This window comes from Puma concolor, chromosome E4 (genome assembly GCF_028749965.1).
Source record: "Puma concolor isolate L17-30 chromosome E4, mPumCon1.1.hap2, whole genome shotgun sequence".
Classification (NCBI taxonomy): Eukaryota; Metazoa; Chordata; class Mammalia; order Carnivora; family Felidae; genus Puma; species Puma concolor.
This window is the reverse complement of record NC_141683.1, coordinates 12,458,705-12,475,332: the sequence shown is the minus strand read 5'-3', so window position 1 is coordinate 12,475,332 and position 16,628 is coordinate 12,458,705. Positions and strand designations below refer to the sequence as shown.

Below are 16,628 nucleotides of genomic sequence, written 5' to 3'. Positions count from 1 at the left end.
TTAAACATGCTGGTCTTTATAATTATGTAATACAAAACGAGTACAACTGGCTTGAATAAGTTTAAGGATAAACATGACTGTAAACTCAACAGGTGAGAAGCGAAGTCTGCAGGTGTCAGAGAGTAGCCTTCTGCTCTGAGGGCTCAGTGTACCCTCAGGTTTTATGGGGAGACCGAGAACACTGTTGAATTCAGCAATGGGTTATGTAGAGGTTGGTTAGAAGAGCTTCCCCGTACATTCATCATTGTGCTCCCATGAGACTGAAGCTCACAGGATAGTTTCCCCGATGCAGAATTGCAGGTCAAAAGTGAAATGGTGACAGATATTGCCAATTGCCATTCAAAAAGAAAGTACAGGGGCACTCGGGTGGCTCATTTGGTTGAGCATCCAACTTCCGCTCAGGTCATGATCTCATTGTTTGTGAGTCTGAGCCCCACATCAGGCTCACTGCTGGAAGCACAGAGCCTGCTTTGGATCCTCTGTCCCCCGCTCTCTCTGCCCCTCCCCTGCTTGTGCTCTCTCTCAAAAGTAGAAAAAAGAAACATCAAAAAGGCAGTACAAATTTTACATTACCACCAGCAATGTGAGAGAGGCCACTTTCATATGCCCTCCCACGCCTTATTATCAAACGCCTTAATATTTGCTTTAATTTGTTGGATGGATATGGTATCTTGTTTTATCTGCCTGTCCTTGATGATTCTTAAAGTTGAGTATCTTTGAGTGTGTTTGTTTATTGGCTGTTTCCATTTCTCTGTGAATGCCTATTCTTATCCTATGACCTTTTTTTCTATTTGGCTGTTGATATTTATTTTCTTGATTTGTAGCAGGTCCTTATACATTATGGATATTAATTTTTAAAATGTGTTTGCAAATGTTTTGTCCCACAGTACAGTGTAGGGGAGGCAATATAGTATAATGATTATCCACATGGCCACTAGAACCCAATTGCCCGAATTTAAATCCCATCTCTCACTTCTTAGTTCTATGGTCTTAGGCAAGTTACTTAACACTATGTGCCTCAGTTTCCTTAACTGTAAAATGGCAATAACCATAATACCTACCTCACCTCATAGGGTTGTTTTGGCATGTTATCTCTTCACTTTATAGGGTTTAATGATTAAATGAGTTAATAGAGGTAAGGAGCTAACCCGTTTAGGTTAGTGAAAACAAGTACTAATGTAGGTAAAGAATGCTGTTTTCACTGTGTGTGTGTGTGAAATTGAAGTGGCCTAACACAAACTTTCAAAAAGCACGACAAAAGGTGAAAAGCTGACACGGAATGCTTACTATTTGCCCCTTGCCTTCTTACTTTGTGGCATGTTTTTCCATATAAAATTTTCTTTTTCTTTTTGTAGAAAATCAGTCTATTTATTTAAGCCAAATCTTCTAGATGTTGTGTCTTATGAATAGGAAGAGATATACTTTACAATGAAAACGTAACAATTGTGAACTACTATGACCTGGACAACCGAATACAGGTTTCCCTCTGAAAGTAGAGTGTTCCTATGAAACCTTTCATAAGCCTAAATGGAGTAAAGCAAAGAAACAATTACCTTTAATTTATATGGAAAAATTTCTTTAGCATTCCAAGTCACCCAAAAATAACCTTTCTTAAGCTTTTCTGATACCTTAGGACACATGTTGCTAACAGATGCACAGAATAAAGGGAGATAGAGCACAGATGCTCATACACACAGTTCAAAGGGTTAGCCGCTGTGTGTAGTTCCCAGGGCAGGAGCTTGGTCGGGGGCCACTCTGGTTGCTTGGGTGTATGCTTGCTGCAAAACAAATACTTGATGCTATTTTCACTTGTTTTCCTAAGAGCAAAAATCCTTTTCAGTTTTCTTTCGGTTAGTGAAAACAGGTACTAATGTAGCAGATGCATGCTATTACCCCCCCCCCTTTGTGTGTGTGTGTGTGTGTGTGTGTGTGTGTGTGTGTGCGCGTGTGTGCGCGCGCGCGTGCGCGCGCAAAAGTGAAGTGACCTAACACAAACTTTACAAAAACGCGGTAGAATAGTGGGTTTCTGGGGCACCTGGGTGGCTCAGTCAGTGGAGCGTCCAACTTGGGCTCAGGTCATGATCTGATGGTTCGTGGGTTCTAGCCCAGTATCGGCTCTCTGCTGTCAGTGCAGAGCCTGCTCTGGATCCTCTGTCCCATTCTCTCTCTGCTCCTCCCCTGCTCGCTATCTCTCTTTCTCTCTAAAAAAATAAACATTAAGAAAAAAGTGGGTTTCTGTCCGAAACCAGAGCTGAAGTCCTACACAGTACTATTCTGTAGGAGTGGGAGTGGGACATAACAGGGATAATAGAGGACCTGAAAGTAACATAATTAGGTTGGTTTATAATATTGGTCCCGAACTTTGCACTCACTCCCTATGGTTGTTGAGCGCTTGGCAAATCACTAGCCCAAGCTGAGATATGCTATATGTGTAAAATACATACCCAATTTTGAAGATTCAGTATGAAGATAAAGAATGTAATATCTTCTGGATAATTTTATATTAATTACATGTTGAAGTGATAATATCTTGGATATACTGCGTTAAATAAAAAATATCTAAACAGGGCAGTGTGATTGAAATCTGAGCCCCTTCAGGCACGCCACACCTTGCCCCGCCCCTCAGAGTTAGCCACGCCCCCCGCCGGGGTTGCCGCCAAGACCCGAGATGGCTTGATTCTCTCCGCCTCCGGGAGGGACCTGCTCCCGGCCTCTTCCGTGCCCCGCGCGCGTGCGCACTCCGGTAGAGCTCGTGGAGGTTCCCTGGGGTCCGTGTTTTCCAGACCCCGGGCGGGATCCTCCCGCGGAGGACCTGGCGCTCACGGGGAGGTCGGGGTTAGCCCGCCATGCGTTGGGGGCTGCACCCGCGCGGGCCGGGGGCGGCGGCTCTGGCCACGGCCCGAAATCTGTGGGTGCCGCCCCATCTTCGTTGTCACCCGGGATGGCGAGGGACGACGAGGAGGCTTTTGGTGCGGCCAGTCACCGGGGCCAGTAACCAGCTGCAGAACTCGAGTAATGGCAGATATCGGGACACAGTGCTGCTGCCGCAGACCAGCTTCCCCATGAAGCTGCTGGGCCGCCAGCAGCCCGACACGGAGCTGGAGATCCAGCAGGTGGGCAGGGAGGCCCGGGCCGGCCTGGGGGCGGAGGGGAGCTGGGCCCTCGCCGGCAGCCGCTCCGGGGGACCCACACACCCCGGCAGGTAGGGCCGCGGGTTCTAGACTCCTTTGGGCGGCGACGTTGTGACCGGACGAGTGGGGCTCCCAACAGGGTTTCTTGCTGGAAAACCTCTAGGTGAATCCCTCAGTTGTAGCAGGTTCCAGAGCAGAATATTAAAGAGGGATGCTCGCATAGCAGCGCTGAATATAAGTGCCATTTTTTAGGCAAAAACAAGTCGAATTTGGACACTTTTCCAGTGGTTTGTGAAAAGTAAATTAACATGGACACTTGTAAATAAAGTTTTCGATTATGTGGGAAAGTTGAAGCTTACTTTTGTGTTGTCGTTAGGCGCCTAGTTGGAATTCTGACTTGTTTGCAGAAGAGAGTAGCTGTACTTACTTCCTCAGAGTCCCTTCCTAAGCTATGCACCTTTCTCCTGTGTTAGACTGAGTTTTCTAAGAGAAAATTCACTTCTCAGTTTCTGTACTTCCAGAGTTTTAAAAATTCTCCATATTTAGCATATATTGGTCAAGTAAATTTGCTTAGCCAGATATTTTTATGGCAGTTATCAGACTTCTAGACTCATAAACCTGTTTTGGCCATCTACTTTTTTTTTAAAGTTTATTTATTTATTTTGAGAGAGAGAGAGAATCCCAAGCAGGCTCAGCACTGTCAGCACAGAGCCCCATGTGGGGCTTGATCTCACAAACCATGAGATCACGACCTGAGCCGAGACCCCCAGGGGTCTGATGCTTAACCGACTGAGCCACCCAGCTGCCCTGCCACCTACTTTTTTTAAAGTGTCTTATTCAATACTGTTGTTATGCCAGGAACTGTGACAATTTCAGATGTTTTCTCGTGTAATTTTCACACCAGCTCTGTGAACTGGTTACTGTTAACATTTTTTCAAAAGAGGGAACACGGATGCCCGTAAGGGCAAAATGACTGGGCCAAGGGTGCACAGTAGGTGAGAGAAGGGGGGTAGGGCTGTAGTGAGTGTTGTTGGGATTTTGACAGTAGCAGGTATTGAGGCCAAAGGAGAGCAAGGATAAGAGTGTGTGGGTGTGGGGGGGTGGGTAGTGTACAGGCCCTTCAGCATGGCTGGACTGAGGAGTGAAGGGTGGAGAGTGCCGAGACACTGGCCAGAATTTGGTGCTCCTAAACAGGGCCCTGTTTACAGTATAAAGAGCTCAGACCTCAATGTGAAGCCTGTAGGGAAACTATTAAAAAGTTTTAAAAGATGAGGACTCAGATGTGCATTTTAGAAACTTCACCATCGGGTTTTAGAGTTGAATACATTGGCATGGGATAAGAAATAAGCAAATGCTGGCTGTTACTTATGGTAAGATGCAGGAGTATGTATTTGGGTGATGTTCAGATATTATGGTTCTTTTTAAACAGAAATGTGGATTTTCAGAACTTTATTCATGGCAAAGAGAAAGAAAAGTAAAGACAGAATTTTGTCTTCATGATGGACCTCCTTATGCAAATGGTGACCCACATGTTGGACACGCTTTAAATAAGGTAATTGTAATTTAAGTTATAAGACCTGAGGGAAAAACCTTTATGTAAGTACACTTTACAAAGTGTATTTTGCTTTCATGACAAGTAAATTTGCGTTAATGCATAAAACTAAATTGTCTTTTTTTTTTTTTTTTTTGGTGAAAAACATGTTTTGTTTTGTTTTTTAAATTTTTTATTATATGAAATTTATTGTCAAATTAGTTTCCATAAAACTAAATTGTCTTAATAGAAAGCAGCAATAGTTTTAGTGCCGTATGGAAAATAACATCCCTGGTATTTGCATTGAGCTTATTGTTATTTTAGATTAGTAGGTATTTTATTCAGTAAATAATTATTCAGCACCTGCTATGTGCCAGGCATTTTTCTAGACTCAGGTAATAGCAGTGAACAAAATAAAGATGAATCTTGTCTTTACAGAGCTTATGCTCTAATTAAAAAGACATAATAGCACAAAGAAGTAAAATATATAAATGTTAGATAGTTGCTGTAGACGGAATACTTGTTCTTCTCCTCCCGCTATTTATATGTTGAAACCTAATAATCTCTAATGTGATGGTACTTGGAGGTGGGGCCTTAGGGAGATGACTAAATCATGAGGGTAGAGCCCTTATCAGTGAGATTAGTGCCCTTACAAAAAACAAACCTCAGAGAGCTTCCTTGTCTCTCTTAGCCCTGTGAGGGTCCGGCAAAATGATATTGGTCTGTGAACCAGAAAGCAGCCCTCACCAGACTGAGTCTGCCGGCACCTTGATCATGTCCATTTTCTACTTGGACTGTTTATTTATCTTACTGCTGTGTTTTGAGAGTTCTTTATGTGTATAGCCTAGGTATTAAACCTTGACAGATACGTGGTTTGCAACTATTTCTTCGAGTCTGTAGCTTGTCTTTTCAAGGTATATTGAAGAGCAAGTGTTCTTAATTTTTCCTAAGTAATCTCTACCCCGAATGTGGGGCTCGAACTCATGACCCTGGAGATTAAGAGTCACATGTTGTTCTGAATGAGCCAGCCAGGTGCCCCCTAGAAGTTATTAATGTTGATGAAGTTCAGTTTATCAGTTTTTCCTTTTATGCATTATGCTTGTAGTGTCATGTCTAAGAACTGTTTCCCAGGCCTTCCATCCTGAAGATTTTCTCCCATATTTTTTCTAAAACTTTTACATTTTACATTTAAGTCCGTGATACATTTTGCATTAACTTTTATATAAGACGTGAGACTTATACTGAGGGTTGTTTTTTTCCCTATTGATGTCTATCACCGTTTCTTGGCACTCTTTTCCCTAATGAGTTGCTTTTGTACCACTGTCAAAAAATCAGTTTGGCAAATGATTCTCCATTTTTAGATTCTCTATTTTGTTCCATTAATCTATGTGTCTGTCCTGGTAATACCACAGTTTTGGTAACTCTAGCTATAGAATAAGTCTTCAAATTGGGTAGTCTCTATGTTCCCATTTTACTCTTTTTCAAAATTGTGTTAATTTCAGCTCCTTTGCCTTTCCATATAGGTTTTAGGATAATTTTTTGACTGCAGTATCAGAGAAGGTAAGCTGAGTTTTGAGAGTACTAGCAGGTACTCTCAGGTCAATTGTGCGAGGTGGATAGTAAACAGTATGCAGTTTTTTGAGAGAACTAATTTTAACCCCCCACCCCACCATTTTATTGAGGTGTAAGAGACGTGTAACATTGTATTAGTTTAAGGTGTACAACATAATGGTTTGATGTATGTATGTATTGCTGAGTAAATACCACAGTTAGTTAACATGCATCTTGCCACACGGTTACAAATTTTTATTTTCTTGTGATGAGAACTTTTACCACTGACTGTCTTAGCAACTTTCAAATATACATTACAGTATTGTTAACTATAGTCACCATTCTGTACATTATATCCACAGAATTTATTAACCTTATAACTTGAAGTTTGTATATATTGACCACCTTCATTCATTTCCCCCCACCCAACCCCTGCCTCTGGCAACTATCAATCTTTTCTCTGTTTTATTTAAAAAAATGATTTAAAAAAGGAAAAATGATAAATTAGACTTCATCAAAATTAGAAACATTTTATGACTTCAGTTTTCTTAAGATTGCATATATAAGTGAGATCATCCGTATTTGTCTTTCTCTAACTTATTTCGCTTAGAATAATGCCCTCAAGGTCCATCCATGTTGCAAATAGCATGATTTCCTTCTTTTTCATGGCTAAATAGTATTCCATTATATATGTCCACCACAACTTCTTATCCATTCATCCATTGATGGGCACTTCGGTTGTTTCCGTGTCTTGACTGTTGTAAACAATGCTACAGTGAACCCAGGCGAGTAGATCTCTCTTTCAGATAGTGATTTTGTTTCCTTTGGATATATACCCACTAAGTGGAATTGCTGGATCTTTTCTGGATCACGTGCCAGTTCTATTTGCAATATATTGGGGAACCTCCATACTTGTTTCCATAGCAGCTGCACTAATTTACATTTGAACCATCAGTGCATAGGGGTTCCCATTTCCCCACACCCTCACCAACACTTGTTATCGTTTATCTTTTTAATAACAGCCATCCTAACAAGGCTGAAGTGATACCTCATTGTGGTTTTGATATTCCAGATGATTAGATACTTGCAGCGACTTTCAATGTACTTGTTTGTCATTTGTATCTCCTCTTTGGAAAAACGTTTGGGTCTTTTGTCCATTTTTATTTATTTATTTTTAATTTTTTTTAATTTTTTAATTTTTTTTATTTTTGGGACAGAGAGAGACAGAGCATGAACGGGGGAGGGGCAGAGAGAGAGGGAGACACAGAATCGGAAACAGGCTCCAGGCTCTGAGCTATCAGCCCAGAGCCTGACGCGGGGCTCGAACTCACGGACTGCGAGATCGTGACCTAGCTGAAGTCAGACGCTTAACCGACTGCGCCACCCAGGCGCCCCATGTCCATTTTTAAATCAGATTTTTTTTTCTTGTTGTTTTGATTGTTTTGCCTTTGATTTGCATGAGTTTCTTATATTTTGGATCTCAAACCCTTATCAGATAGATGATCCCCAAATAGTTTCTCCTATTCCTTAGGTTGGCTTTTCATTTTGTTGATTGTTTCTTTTTTGTTTGTTTGTTTTTGAAGTGAGGAATAAGCTTTTTAGTTTGGTGACAGTCGCATTTTTTAAAATTTTTGCATTTATTGTTTGTGTAACAAAAATCATTGCTAAGTAAAGGAGCTTTTTCATGTTTTCTTCTAGTAGTTCATAGTTTCAGATCTTATAATTAAGTTCTTAATCCATTTCAGTTAAGTTTTGTGAGTGGTGTAAGATAGAGAGAGGCCCATTTTCATTCTTCTGCATGTGAATATACAATTTTCCCAGCACCATTTATCCCCATTGAGTTTTCTTGTTTCTCTTGTCAGATATTAATTGACAAGGATTTATTTCTAGGTTCTTAATTCTGTTCCATCGATCTAGGTTTTTGTTTTGTTTTTATGCCAATACCATACTGTTTTGATTACCATAGCTTTATAATATAGTTTGAAGTCAGGAAGTGTGATGCTTCCGGCTTTGTTCTTTCTCACATTTGCTTTGGCTATTTGGAGTGTTTTGTAATTTATTACAAATGTTAGGATTGTTTTTCTGTTTCTGTAAAAACTTCACTGGAATTTTGACAGGGATTGCATTGAGTCTTTAGGTGGCTTTGGGTAGTACGGACATTTTATTGTTAAAATGTTTTCAGTGTATGTACAGATCTTTCAGCCCCTTGGTTAAATTTATTCATTGTGGTTTTTATGACACTATTATAAATGGGATGGGATTGTTTTCCTTTTTTTGTTCTTTTTTTTTTTTAACAATTCATTGTTAGTGTATAGAAATATTACTCCTTTCTGTATGTTGATTTTGTGTCCTGAAACTTTAATGAATTTGTTTATTCTAATAGCTTCTGATTGAGTGTTTAGGATTTTCTGTGTATAAGATCATGTCATCTACAAACAGATAATTTTACTGCTTCCTTTGGCTTGGATGACGCCTTTTATTTCTTTTTCTTTTTTCTTTTTGCCTATTTTCTCTGGCAAGACCTTCAATACTACATTGAATAGGAGTGGTGAGAGAGGGCACCCTTGTATTATTTGTGATCTTAGAGGAAAAGCTTTCAACTTCTCACTGTTGAATATGATGGTATCTGTGGGCTTATCATATATGGTCTTTATATGTTTTTTTTTTTAATGTTTTTATTTTTGAGAGAGAGAGAGAGAGAGCAAGCACGTAAGCAGGGGAGGGGCGGAGAGAGAAGGAGACACAGAATCTAAAGTAGGCTCCGAGCTCTGAGCTGTCAGCACAGAGCCTGACATGGGGCTCGAACTCATGAACTGCAAGATCATGACCTGAGCTGAAGTTGGACGCTTAACCAACTGAGCCGCCCAGGTGCCACTGGTCTTTATTATGTTGAGGTACGTTCCTTCTGTACCCACTTTTTCAAGAGTTTTTATCAGGGAAGGATGTTGAATTCTGTCACATGCTTTTTCTGCTTCTATTGAGATGATGCTATGATTTCTATCTTTCCATCAATTAACTTATTGTATCATTTTTGGGTGTATGTTGATCTTTGAATCACAGGGATAAATCTCATTTGCTCATGGTGTATCATCCTTTTAAAGTACTGTTAAATTTGGTTTGATAGCATTTTGTTGAAAACTTTTGCATCTGTATTCATCAGGGATTTTGAACTATAGTTTTTTATAGTCCCTTTATCTGACATTGGTATCATGGTAATGCTGGCCTCATTTTTTTGGATGAGTTTGAAAAGGTTTGGCATTCATTCTTCTATAAATATTTGGTAGAATTCACAAGTGGAGCCATATGGTCTTGGGCTTTTCTTTGTTGGGAGGTTTTTAGTTACTGATTCCATCTCCTTACTTGTTACTGGTCTCTTCAGATTTTCTATTTTTTCATGATTCAGCCCTGGTTGGCTGGATATTTCTAGGAATGTACCCATTTCTTCTGGGGTATTCAATTTCTTGGCATATAATTGTTAATAGTAGTCTCTTAATGGTTCTTTGTCTTTTTCATGTATGAGTTGTAATATCTCCTTTTTCATTTATAATTTTACTTATTTGAGTTCTTTCTCTTCTCAGTAAGTCTAGCTAACAACTTGTCAATTTTGTTTATCTTTTCAAAAAAAAAAAACCCACACTAAGTTTTGTTGATCTTTCCTGTTGTTTTCCTGTTTTCTATTTCATTTATTTCTGTTCTGATCTTTGTCATTTTACTTCCTTCTGCTAATTTTGGGCTTAAGTTCTTTTCTACTTCCTTGAGGTATAAAGTTGAGTAGTCTGGGATCTTTCTTGCCTTTTTATTTAAAAAAAAAATTTTTTTTAATGTTTATTTTTGAGAGAGTGAGAGACAGAGCATGAGCAGGGGAGGGGCAGAGAGAGAGGGAGACACAGAATCCAAAGCAGGCTCCAGGCTCTGAGCTGTCAGCACAGAGCCTGACATGGGGCTTGAACCCACGAATGCGAGATCATGACCTGAGCTGAAGTCGGATGCTTAACCGAGCCACGCAGGCGCCCTCTTGCTTTTTTTTTTTTTTTTTTGAGTTTATTTATTTTGAGGTGGGGAGGGTCAGAGAGAGGGAAAAAGAGAATCCCAAGCAGCCTCTGTGCTGTCAGTGTAGAGCCAGATGTAGGGCTCAAACTAATGAACTGGGAGATCATGACCTGGGCCGAAATGAAGAGTTGGACACTTAACCAACTGAGCCACCCAGGTCCCCTTCTTTCTTGCTTTTTAAGGTAACCAGTTATTGCTATCAACTTTCCTCTAAGAACTGCTTTTGCTCCATTCCCTAAGGTTTGTTTGGTATGTTGTGTTTCCATATTTGTTTGCTTCAATATATTTTTGACTTCTTTTTTGATTTCTTATTTGACCCATTGGTTTTTCAGAAATGTGTTGATTATTTTCCACATATTTGTGAATTTTCCAGTTTTTTCCTATTATTGATTTCTAACTTTATACCATTTTGGTATGAAAAGATACTTGATGTGATCTTAATTTTTCTACATTGTTAAGGCTTGTTTTATGGCCTAATATATGGTCCACTCTGGATGGTGCTCTGTGTGCTTGAGAAGAATGTGTATTCTGCTGCTATTGGATGGAATGTTCAGTGTTTATCTGTTAGGTCCATTTGATTTAAAGTATAGTTCAAGTCCAATGTGTCTTTACTAATGTTCTGTCTGTATGACTGACCTATTCATTGTTGAAAATGGGGTATTGAAGTCCTCTACTATTATTGTGTTCTTGTCTTTTTTTTCCCCCTCAGATCTGTTAGTAGTTAATGTATTCAGGTGCTCTGATGTTGGATGCATAGGTTTTTAAGACTGTCATATCCTCCTGGTGAATTGACTCCTTTATCATGATGATGACCACATTTCTTGTTACAGTTTTTGGCTTAAAATCTGTTTTGTCTAATATTTCTCTTTGGGTTTCCATTTTTGTGGAATCTTTTTCCATCCTTTCACCTAATCCCTACATGTGTCCTTACAGCTTACACATGAGTCTCTTCTAGGGAGCACAGTTGGGTTTTGTTTTCTCATCCATTCAGCCACCCCACATCTATTGATGGGTGATATAATCCATGTACATTTAAAGTAATCATCGATAGGCAAGGACTTATCCCAATATACTGTTTTCTGTTTGTTCCTCTCGGTCTTCCTTTGTGAATTGATGATTTTTTTCATAGTGGTATGCTTTGATTTGGTATCTCTTTTTCTTTTATACATTTCATGAAGGTTTTTACTTTGTGGTTACCATGAGGCTTACATAAAATATAACAGTCCTCTAAGCTGATAGCAGCTTAACCTCAGTCACATGCAAAAACTCTATCCTTTTACTGCCTCTAACACATTTTATGTTTTCGATGTCATAATTTACATCTTTTTATACAGTGTATATACTAGCCAGTTATTGTTGCTATAGTTATCTTTTTTTTTTTAAACTGGAAGCAAATTCAATGTCCACCAATAAGTTTATTTATTTATTTTGAGAGAGAGGGAAAGAGAGACCACGTGTGTGTGAAGTGGAGAGGGGCAGAGAAAAGGAGAGACAGAATCCCAAGCAGGCTCTGTGCCATCAGTACAGAGCCCAATGCGGGCCTCACATTCACAAACCGTGAGATCATGACCCGAGCCGAGATCAGGAGTCAGACGCTTTAACTGACTGAGCCAGCTGCGCTCCCCACTGTTGTTATCTTCAATTCTTCTGTCCTTTGGTCTTTATATTAGAGTTAGACCATAAACGCACCAACATATTACACTATTGGGGTATGTTGAATCTGACTATAGACTCACCTTGATTATTTTCATGTGCTCTCTGGTAGTAAATCGCTTCCTTTTATTGTAGCTTGAAGAGCTCCTTTCAGAATTTCTGAAATTTTGACTTATATGGCAGGTCTGGGAAGTTCTCTCTCTTTCATTTCTCAAGGACAGCTCTGCTGGATCAAGTATTCTTGGTTGGAAGTTTATTTACAGCATTTTGAATGCGTCATTCCACTCTGGGTGTGCAAGGGTTCTATAGAGAAATCTGATAGCCTCATGGGAGGGTGTGGGGGAATCTCTTAAAATTGACAAGCTTTTTTCCTTTGCAGCTCTCAAGGTTCTTGCTTTGTCTTTGATTTTTGACAGTTTTATTATAATGTGTCTTTCAGAAATCTCTTTGGGTTGCATTTGTTTGGGAATGTATGAGCTTAGTGAACTTGGATGTCCATGTATCTCCCCAGATTTAGGAAATTCTCAGCTATAGTTTCTTTGAGTTTTCTGACCCTTTTCCCCCCTCTCTTTTCCTTCTGGGATTCTCATAAAACATATATTTTTTTTTTTAAAGTAGTTTCAGACTAGTTCTGTAGGCTTTCTTTATTCCTTTTCATTCTTGTATCTTTTGTACCTTTGACTGGATAATTTCAAATGATCTGTCTTTGATTTCACTGATTTCTTTTCTTTTGATGGGTCGTGTGGGCTGTTGAAGCTCTCCATTGAATTCTTCAGTTTAGTCACTGTATTCTCCAGCCCCCAAATGTATTGTTGGTTCATCATTGTTTTTTATCTTTGGATTGAACTTTTTTTTTTTTTTAATTTTTTTTTTCCAACGTTTTTTATTTTATTTTTGGGACAGAGCAAGACAGAGCATGAACTGGGGAGGGGCAGAGAGAGAGGGAGACACAGAATCGGAAACAGGCTCCAGGCTCTGAGCCATCAGCCCAGAGTCCGACGCGGGGCTCGAACTCATGGACCGCGAGATCGTGACCTGGCTGAAGTCGGACGCTTAACCAACTGCGCCACCCAGGCGCCCCTGGATTGAACTTTTAAATTTACTCTTGTATTATTTTTCCGATTTTGTTAAATTGTATATGTCTGATCTCTTGTTGCTCTTGGAGCATCTTTAGGACAGTTATTTTGAAATGTTTGCCAGGCATTTTATGGATCTTAATTTCTGTGTGTGTGTGTGTGTGTGTGTGTGTGTGTGTTTTATTAGAAGTTTACTTTGTTCCTTTGGCAGTATCGTGTTTCTTTGATTCTTCATGATTCCTGCAGCCCTGTGTAGATGACTATATTTGAAGAAGCAGTCACCTCTTGGAGACTTTATGGAAAGAACTCACATATAGATGGGGGCATGCTGGAGTGTGCTGTGGTGCAGGGTGTAACTGGGATTGCTGCATCTAGGATTTTCGATTGACTTTTTTTCCTCCCCCTGGCAATTCTAGGTTAGGGACGGGGCTGGTGTAGTATCTTGTCCGCTCAGGCAGTTGGGAGCACGACATCAACAATGGTGTGATCGTTGATGAGATCTGTGAATGGTCCACCATGGGCGTATGGGCTGCTGGGGTCCTCAGCAGTGCCTTCAGGTCCAATGGCTAAGGACCAGGGCAGGTGGTGGTGGCCTGAGCATCGTGTGGTGGCCTGATGCCTGGCCGTGGGAGCCAATGTGGTGTTAGGGGCCAGCCGCAGACACAGGCAATGGGGAGGGTCAGAGCCAGGAGCAGTGTCCAGGGCCACCGTTGGTCAGATAGTCAGCTCAGGGACCCTGGCTGTTGGTTTGTACTCCTGTGACTGCTGTGGCTAGCCACAGCCTGTGCACGGTAATGGAGGGTGGTCATGGACGCTGGGGCTGGTGGCATGCAGGTCAGTGAAATGAATCAGGACCAACCCAGATGCATAAGCAATTGTGGGGGCCTTGGCTGTCAGCATGCATTTGCGTGACTACGGGAGCTAGCTGCAGGCCCTCAAAGCCATGCAGGCCAGTGACGGGAGTCAGGGTTGGCTCTGTGCCTGTGGGCCAGCAGCTGCGGGATCCCTGATTGTCGGCACGTAGTTGTACAGCTGCAGAGGTTAGCCTCGTGCATGTGCACAGCAGTGGATGCTGGTGATGAGAAATATTTATGTGTCTTGCAGGGATTTTTTTTGTTAGAAACTGGGCATTTTAGATAATATATTGTAATAAATCTTAATAATTACCTCTTGGACACCTTCCCCCCTCATGGCTTTTTATTATGACTTTCTTGTTTATATGTGTAGCGACTGCATGGATTTTGGTTTTTTGGTTTTTTTGGGTTTTTTTTTGAGGTCTCTTTCCACCCTCTCCTATTTTTCTTCAGCATCAAGCCTCTGATGTTGCTTCTCAGGGAGGCACAGCTTTGGGTATGCTCAGTCACCCTGGGTTGGCTGTGGTTTTGGCAGAATGCCCATCCTCTTTCCCTGACAAAACCCATCTATTTTACTCTGAAGATTTCCTACTGTTTTCTCTCTTATTTTCAAAAGTGCCCTGGGGCATAATCTGTTCTATAGACTAATCCATCAAATTTGGGGGATCCTTCGAAGTATTAGGTCCTGGAGTCAGTGTTTGACATTTGTTCTCATCCCGGGAGGGTCCCGCCCAGCTGTGTCTTCTGGTTTTCTCCTGTAAACTAGCCGACCTAGATTTTAGCCCGTGTCATCTTGAATCTATGAACCTTCTTCCAACTGCCTTTCCCCACTGCCTCCGCTGGTTTCGACAACCTCCTTAGGCCTGGATTTCTCTGTGCTCTGTTGCTGGGAAGAGGGTAAGAGCCATTTTTTTACTGCTTGCTCCTCTCCTCACGGACAATCTCCCGGCCAGGGCTCTGGAGCCAAGAGTGGGGACAACTGTATACTTTTCTGTGAGAGACACCCCCGTTTTAGGAGCTGAGCACTCATGGGAGAGTCAGTAGTCTGCGATCTTGACCTGCCTTTCCTGTTGTAGAACCACCATCTTATGAGCCTAGACAAGTGGGATTGGAGCCCCAGTCTTCCCAGCGGACTTTCACCTAGAGTAGAGCGTGTTCCCTGAGTGGGGGCCAAGTAGAGGGAGGGAGGCCCATCTCTCGACTGCCCTTGCCTGGAACTTAGAGCCTCAGCTGCAGGGAGCTGGGGCAGGGTCAGAAGTGCTGACAGAAATGCTTGCCCTCTCTGGGGAAGACCTCCCTGCAGCCCGGGAGCTGGGGGGGACTGGAGAGGGAGCCCTGTGTTGTTGGCAGCAGTAGACCAGAATGGATTCTCTGCTGTGCTGAGCTGGCAGGCTGGAGGGAGGGAATGGTCTTGGTTCAGATGCCACGGACTCTCACTTTTCTTACCAAATTTTTACAGAATTTTTTCTCGTATAGATGTTGCTTCCTCTGTTGCATACCTGTAGGGCCATTTCCAGGAGCTTTAAAGGTTGGGTTTTAAAATTACTCCCCCAGATTCAGTGCCAAGCGTGTCCCTGTGGTTCTTTGCATTGTCATACCCGAGGTCAAACTCTGTTTCACTGAATTTTCTCTCTCGTTTTTCTGTTTTTAATTTCACTAATTTCTGCCTTCTATCATTGTCTTGCTTCTGCTTGCTCTGGGTTCCTTTGTTCTGTTTGTAGTTTCTTGAGGTGAGAGTTTACATGATTGATTGGACTTTTCCTCTTTTTCTAACACATGTATTTTATTGCTGTAAATTTCTGTCAGTACTTCTGTAGCTTGTGTTCTGCAAATTTTAACATGTACTTAGTTTACATTTTTATTCAATTCATTGTGCTTTGCGATTTCTCTTGAGAATTCTTCTTTGGTCCATGGAGTATTTAGTATGCCTTTCCATCCCTTTACCCTCCTGTATTTGTAACTTGTTTTACACATCCCTCACGTTTCAGTCCCCACAAGACAGTGTTTGATAGTTATTCTTTCGACTGTGAAACATTGGTTAGAATATTTGAGTAAATAGAATACTGAGTAAATAGAAAGTGTATATTTACCCATATTTTGTTTATTATGTTCTTTCTTCCTTCTTGATGTTTACATGTTCCCTCTTTATTGTTTTCTCTCTGTTTATAGAGAATTTCCTTTAGCCTTTCCTTAGGGTAGGTCTGCTGGTCGACAGTCATCTTTGCTTTCCCTTATCTGATAATGGCTTGATTTTCCTTTTGTCCTTCAAGTATATTTTTGCTGGGTCTACGATTTCAGATAGACTTTTTTTCCCCTAGCACTTGAAAAACTTCCTTCTGATCTTCATATTTTCTGATGAAAATTCTCTTGTAATTCAAATTATTTTTTGCATATAAGTAAGGTGTCCCCTTTTCTCTTTTTTAAAAAGTTTTATTTATTTAAGTAATCTCTACACTTCCCGTGGGGCCTGAACTCACACCCCTGGCATCAAGAATCGCATGCTCTTCCAGCAGAGCCAGCCAGGTGCCCCTGCTCTCTGATTTCCTATAAGACATTTTCATTTTCGGGGCGCCTGGGTGGCGCAGTCGGTTAAGCGTCCGACTTCAGCCAGGTCACGATCTCGCGGTCCGTGAGTTCGAGCCCCGCGTCGGGCTCTGGGCTGATGGCTCAGAGCCTGGAGCCTGTTTCCGATTCTGTGTCTCCCTCTCTCTCTGCCCCTCCCCCGTTCATGCTCTGTCTCTCTCTGTCCCAAAAATGAATAAAAACGTTGAAAAAAAAATTA

At 41.2% G+C, this 16,628-nt stretch overlaps 1 protein-coding gene across 1 annotated transcript in view; it reads left to right on the top strand.

Annotated features, from left to right (window-relative positions):
- Positions 1–2,723: 2,723 nt before the first annotated feature.
- IARS2 (isoleucyl-tRNA synthetase 2, mitochondrial) overlaps positions 2,724–16,628 on the top strand; it is a 67,752-nt gene continuing 53,847 nt past the window's right edge. Inside the window, exons 1-2 of the mRNA XM_086694717.1 lie at positions 2,724–3,113; positions 4,561–4,683. Coding sequence (XP_086550843.1) covers positions 2,847–3,113; positions 4,561–4,683 — 390 coding nt within the window. The 5' untranslated portion in view covers positions 2,724–2,846. The remainder of the gene's footprint in view (positions 3,114–4,560; positions 4,684–16,628) is intronic.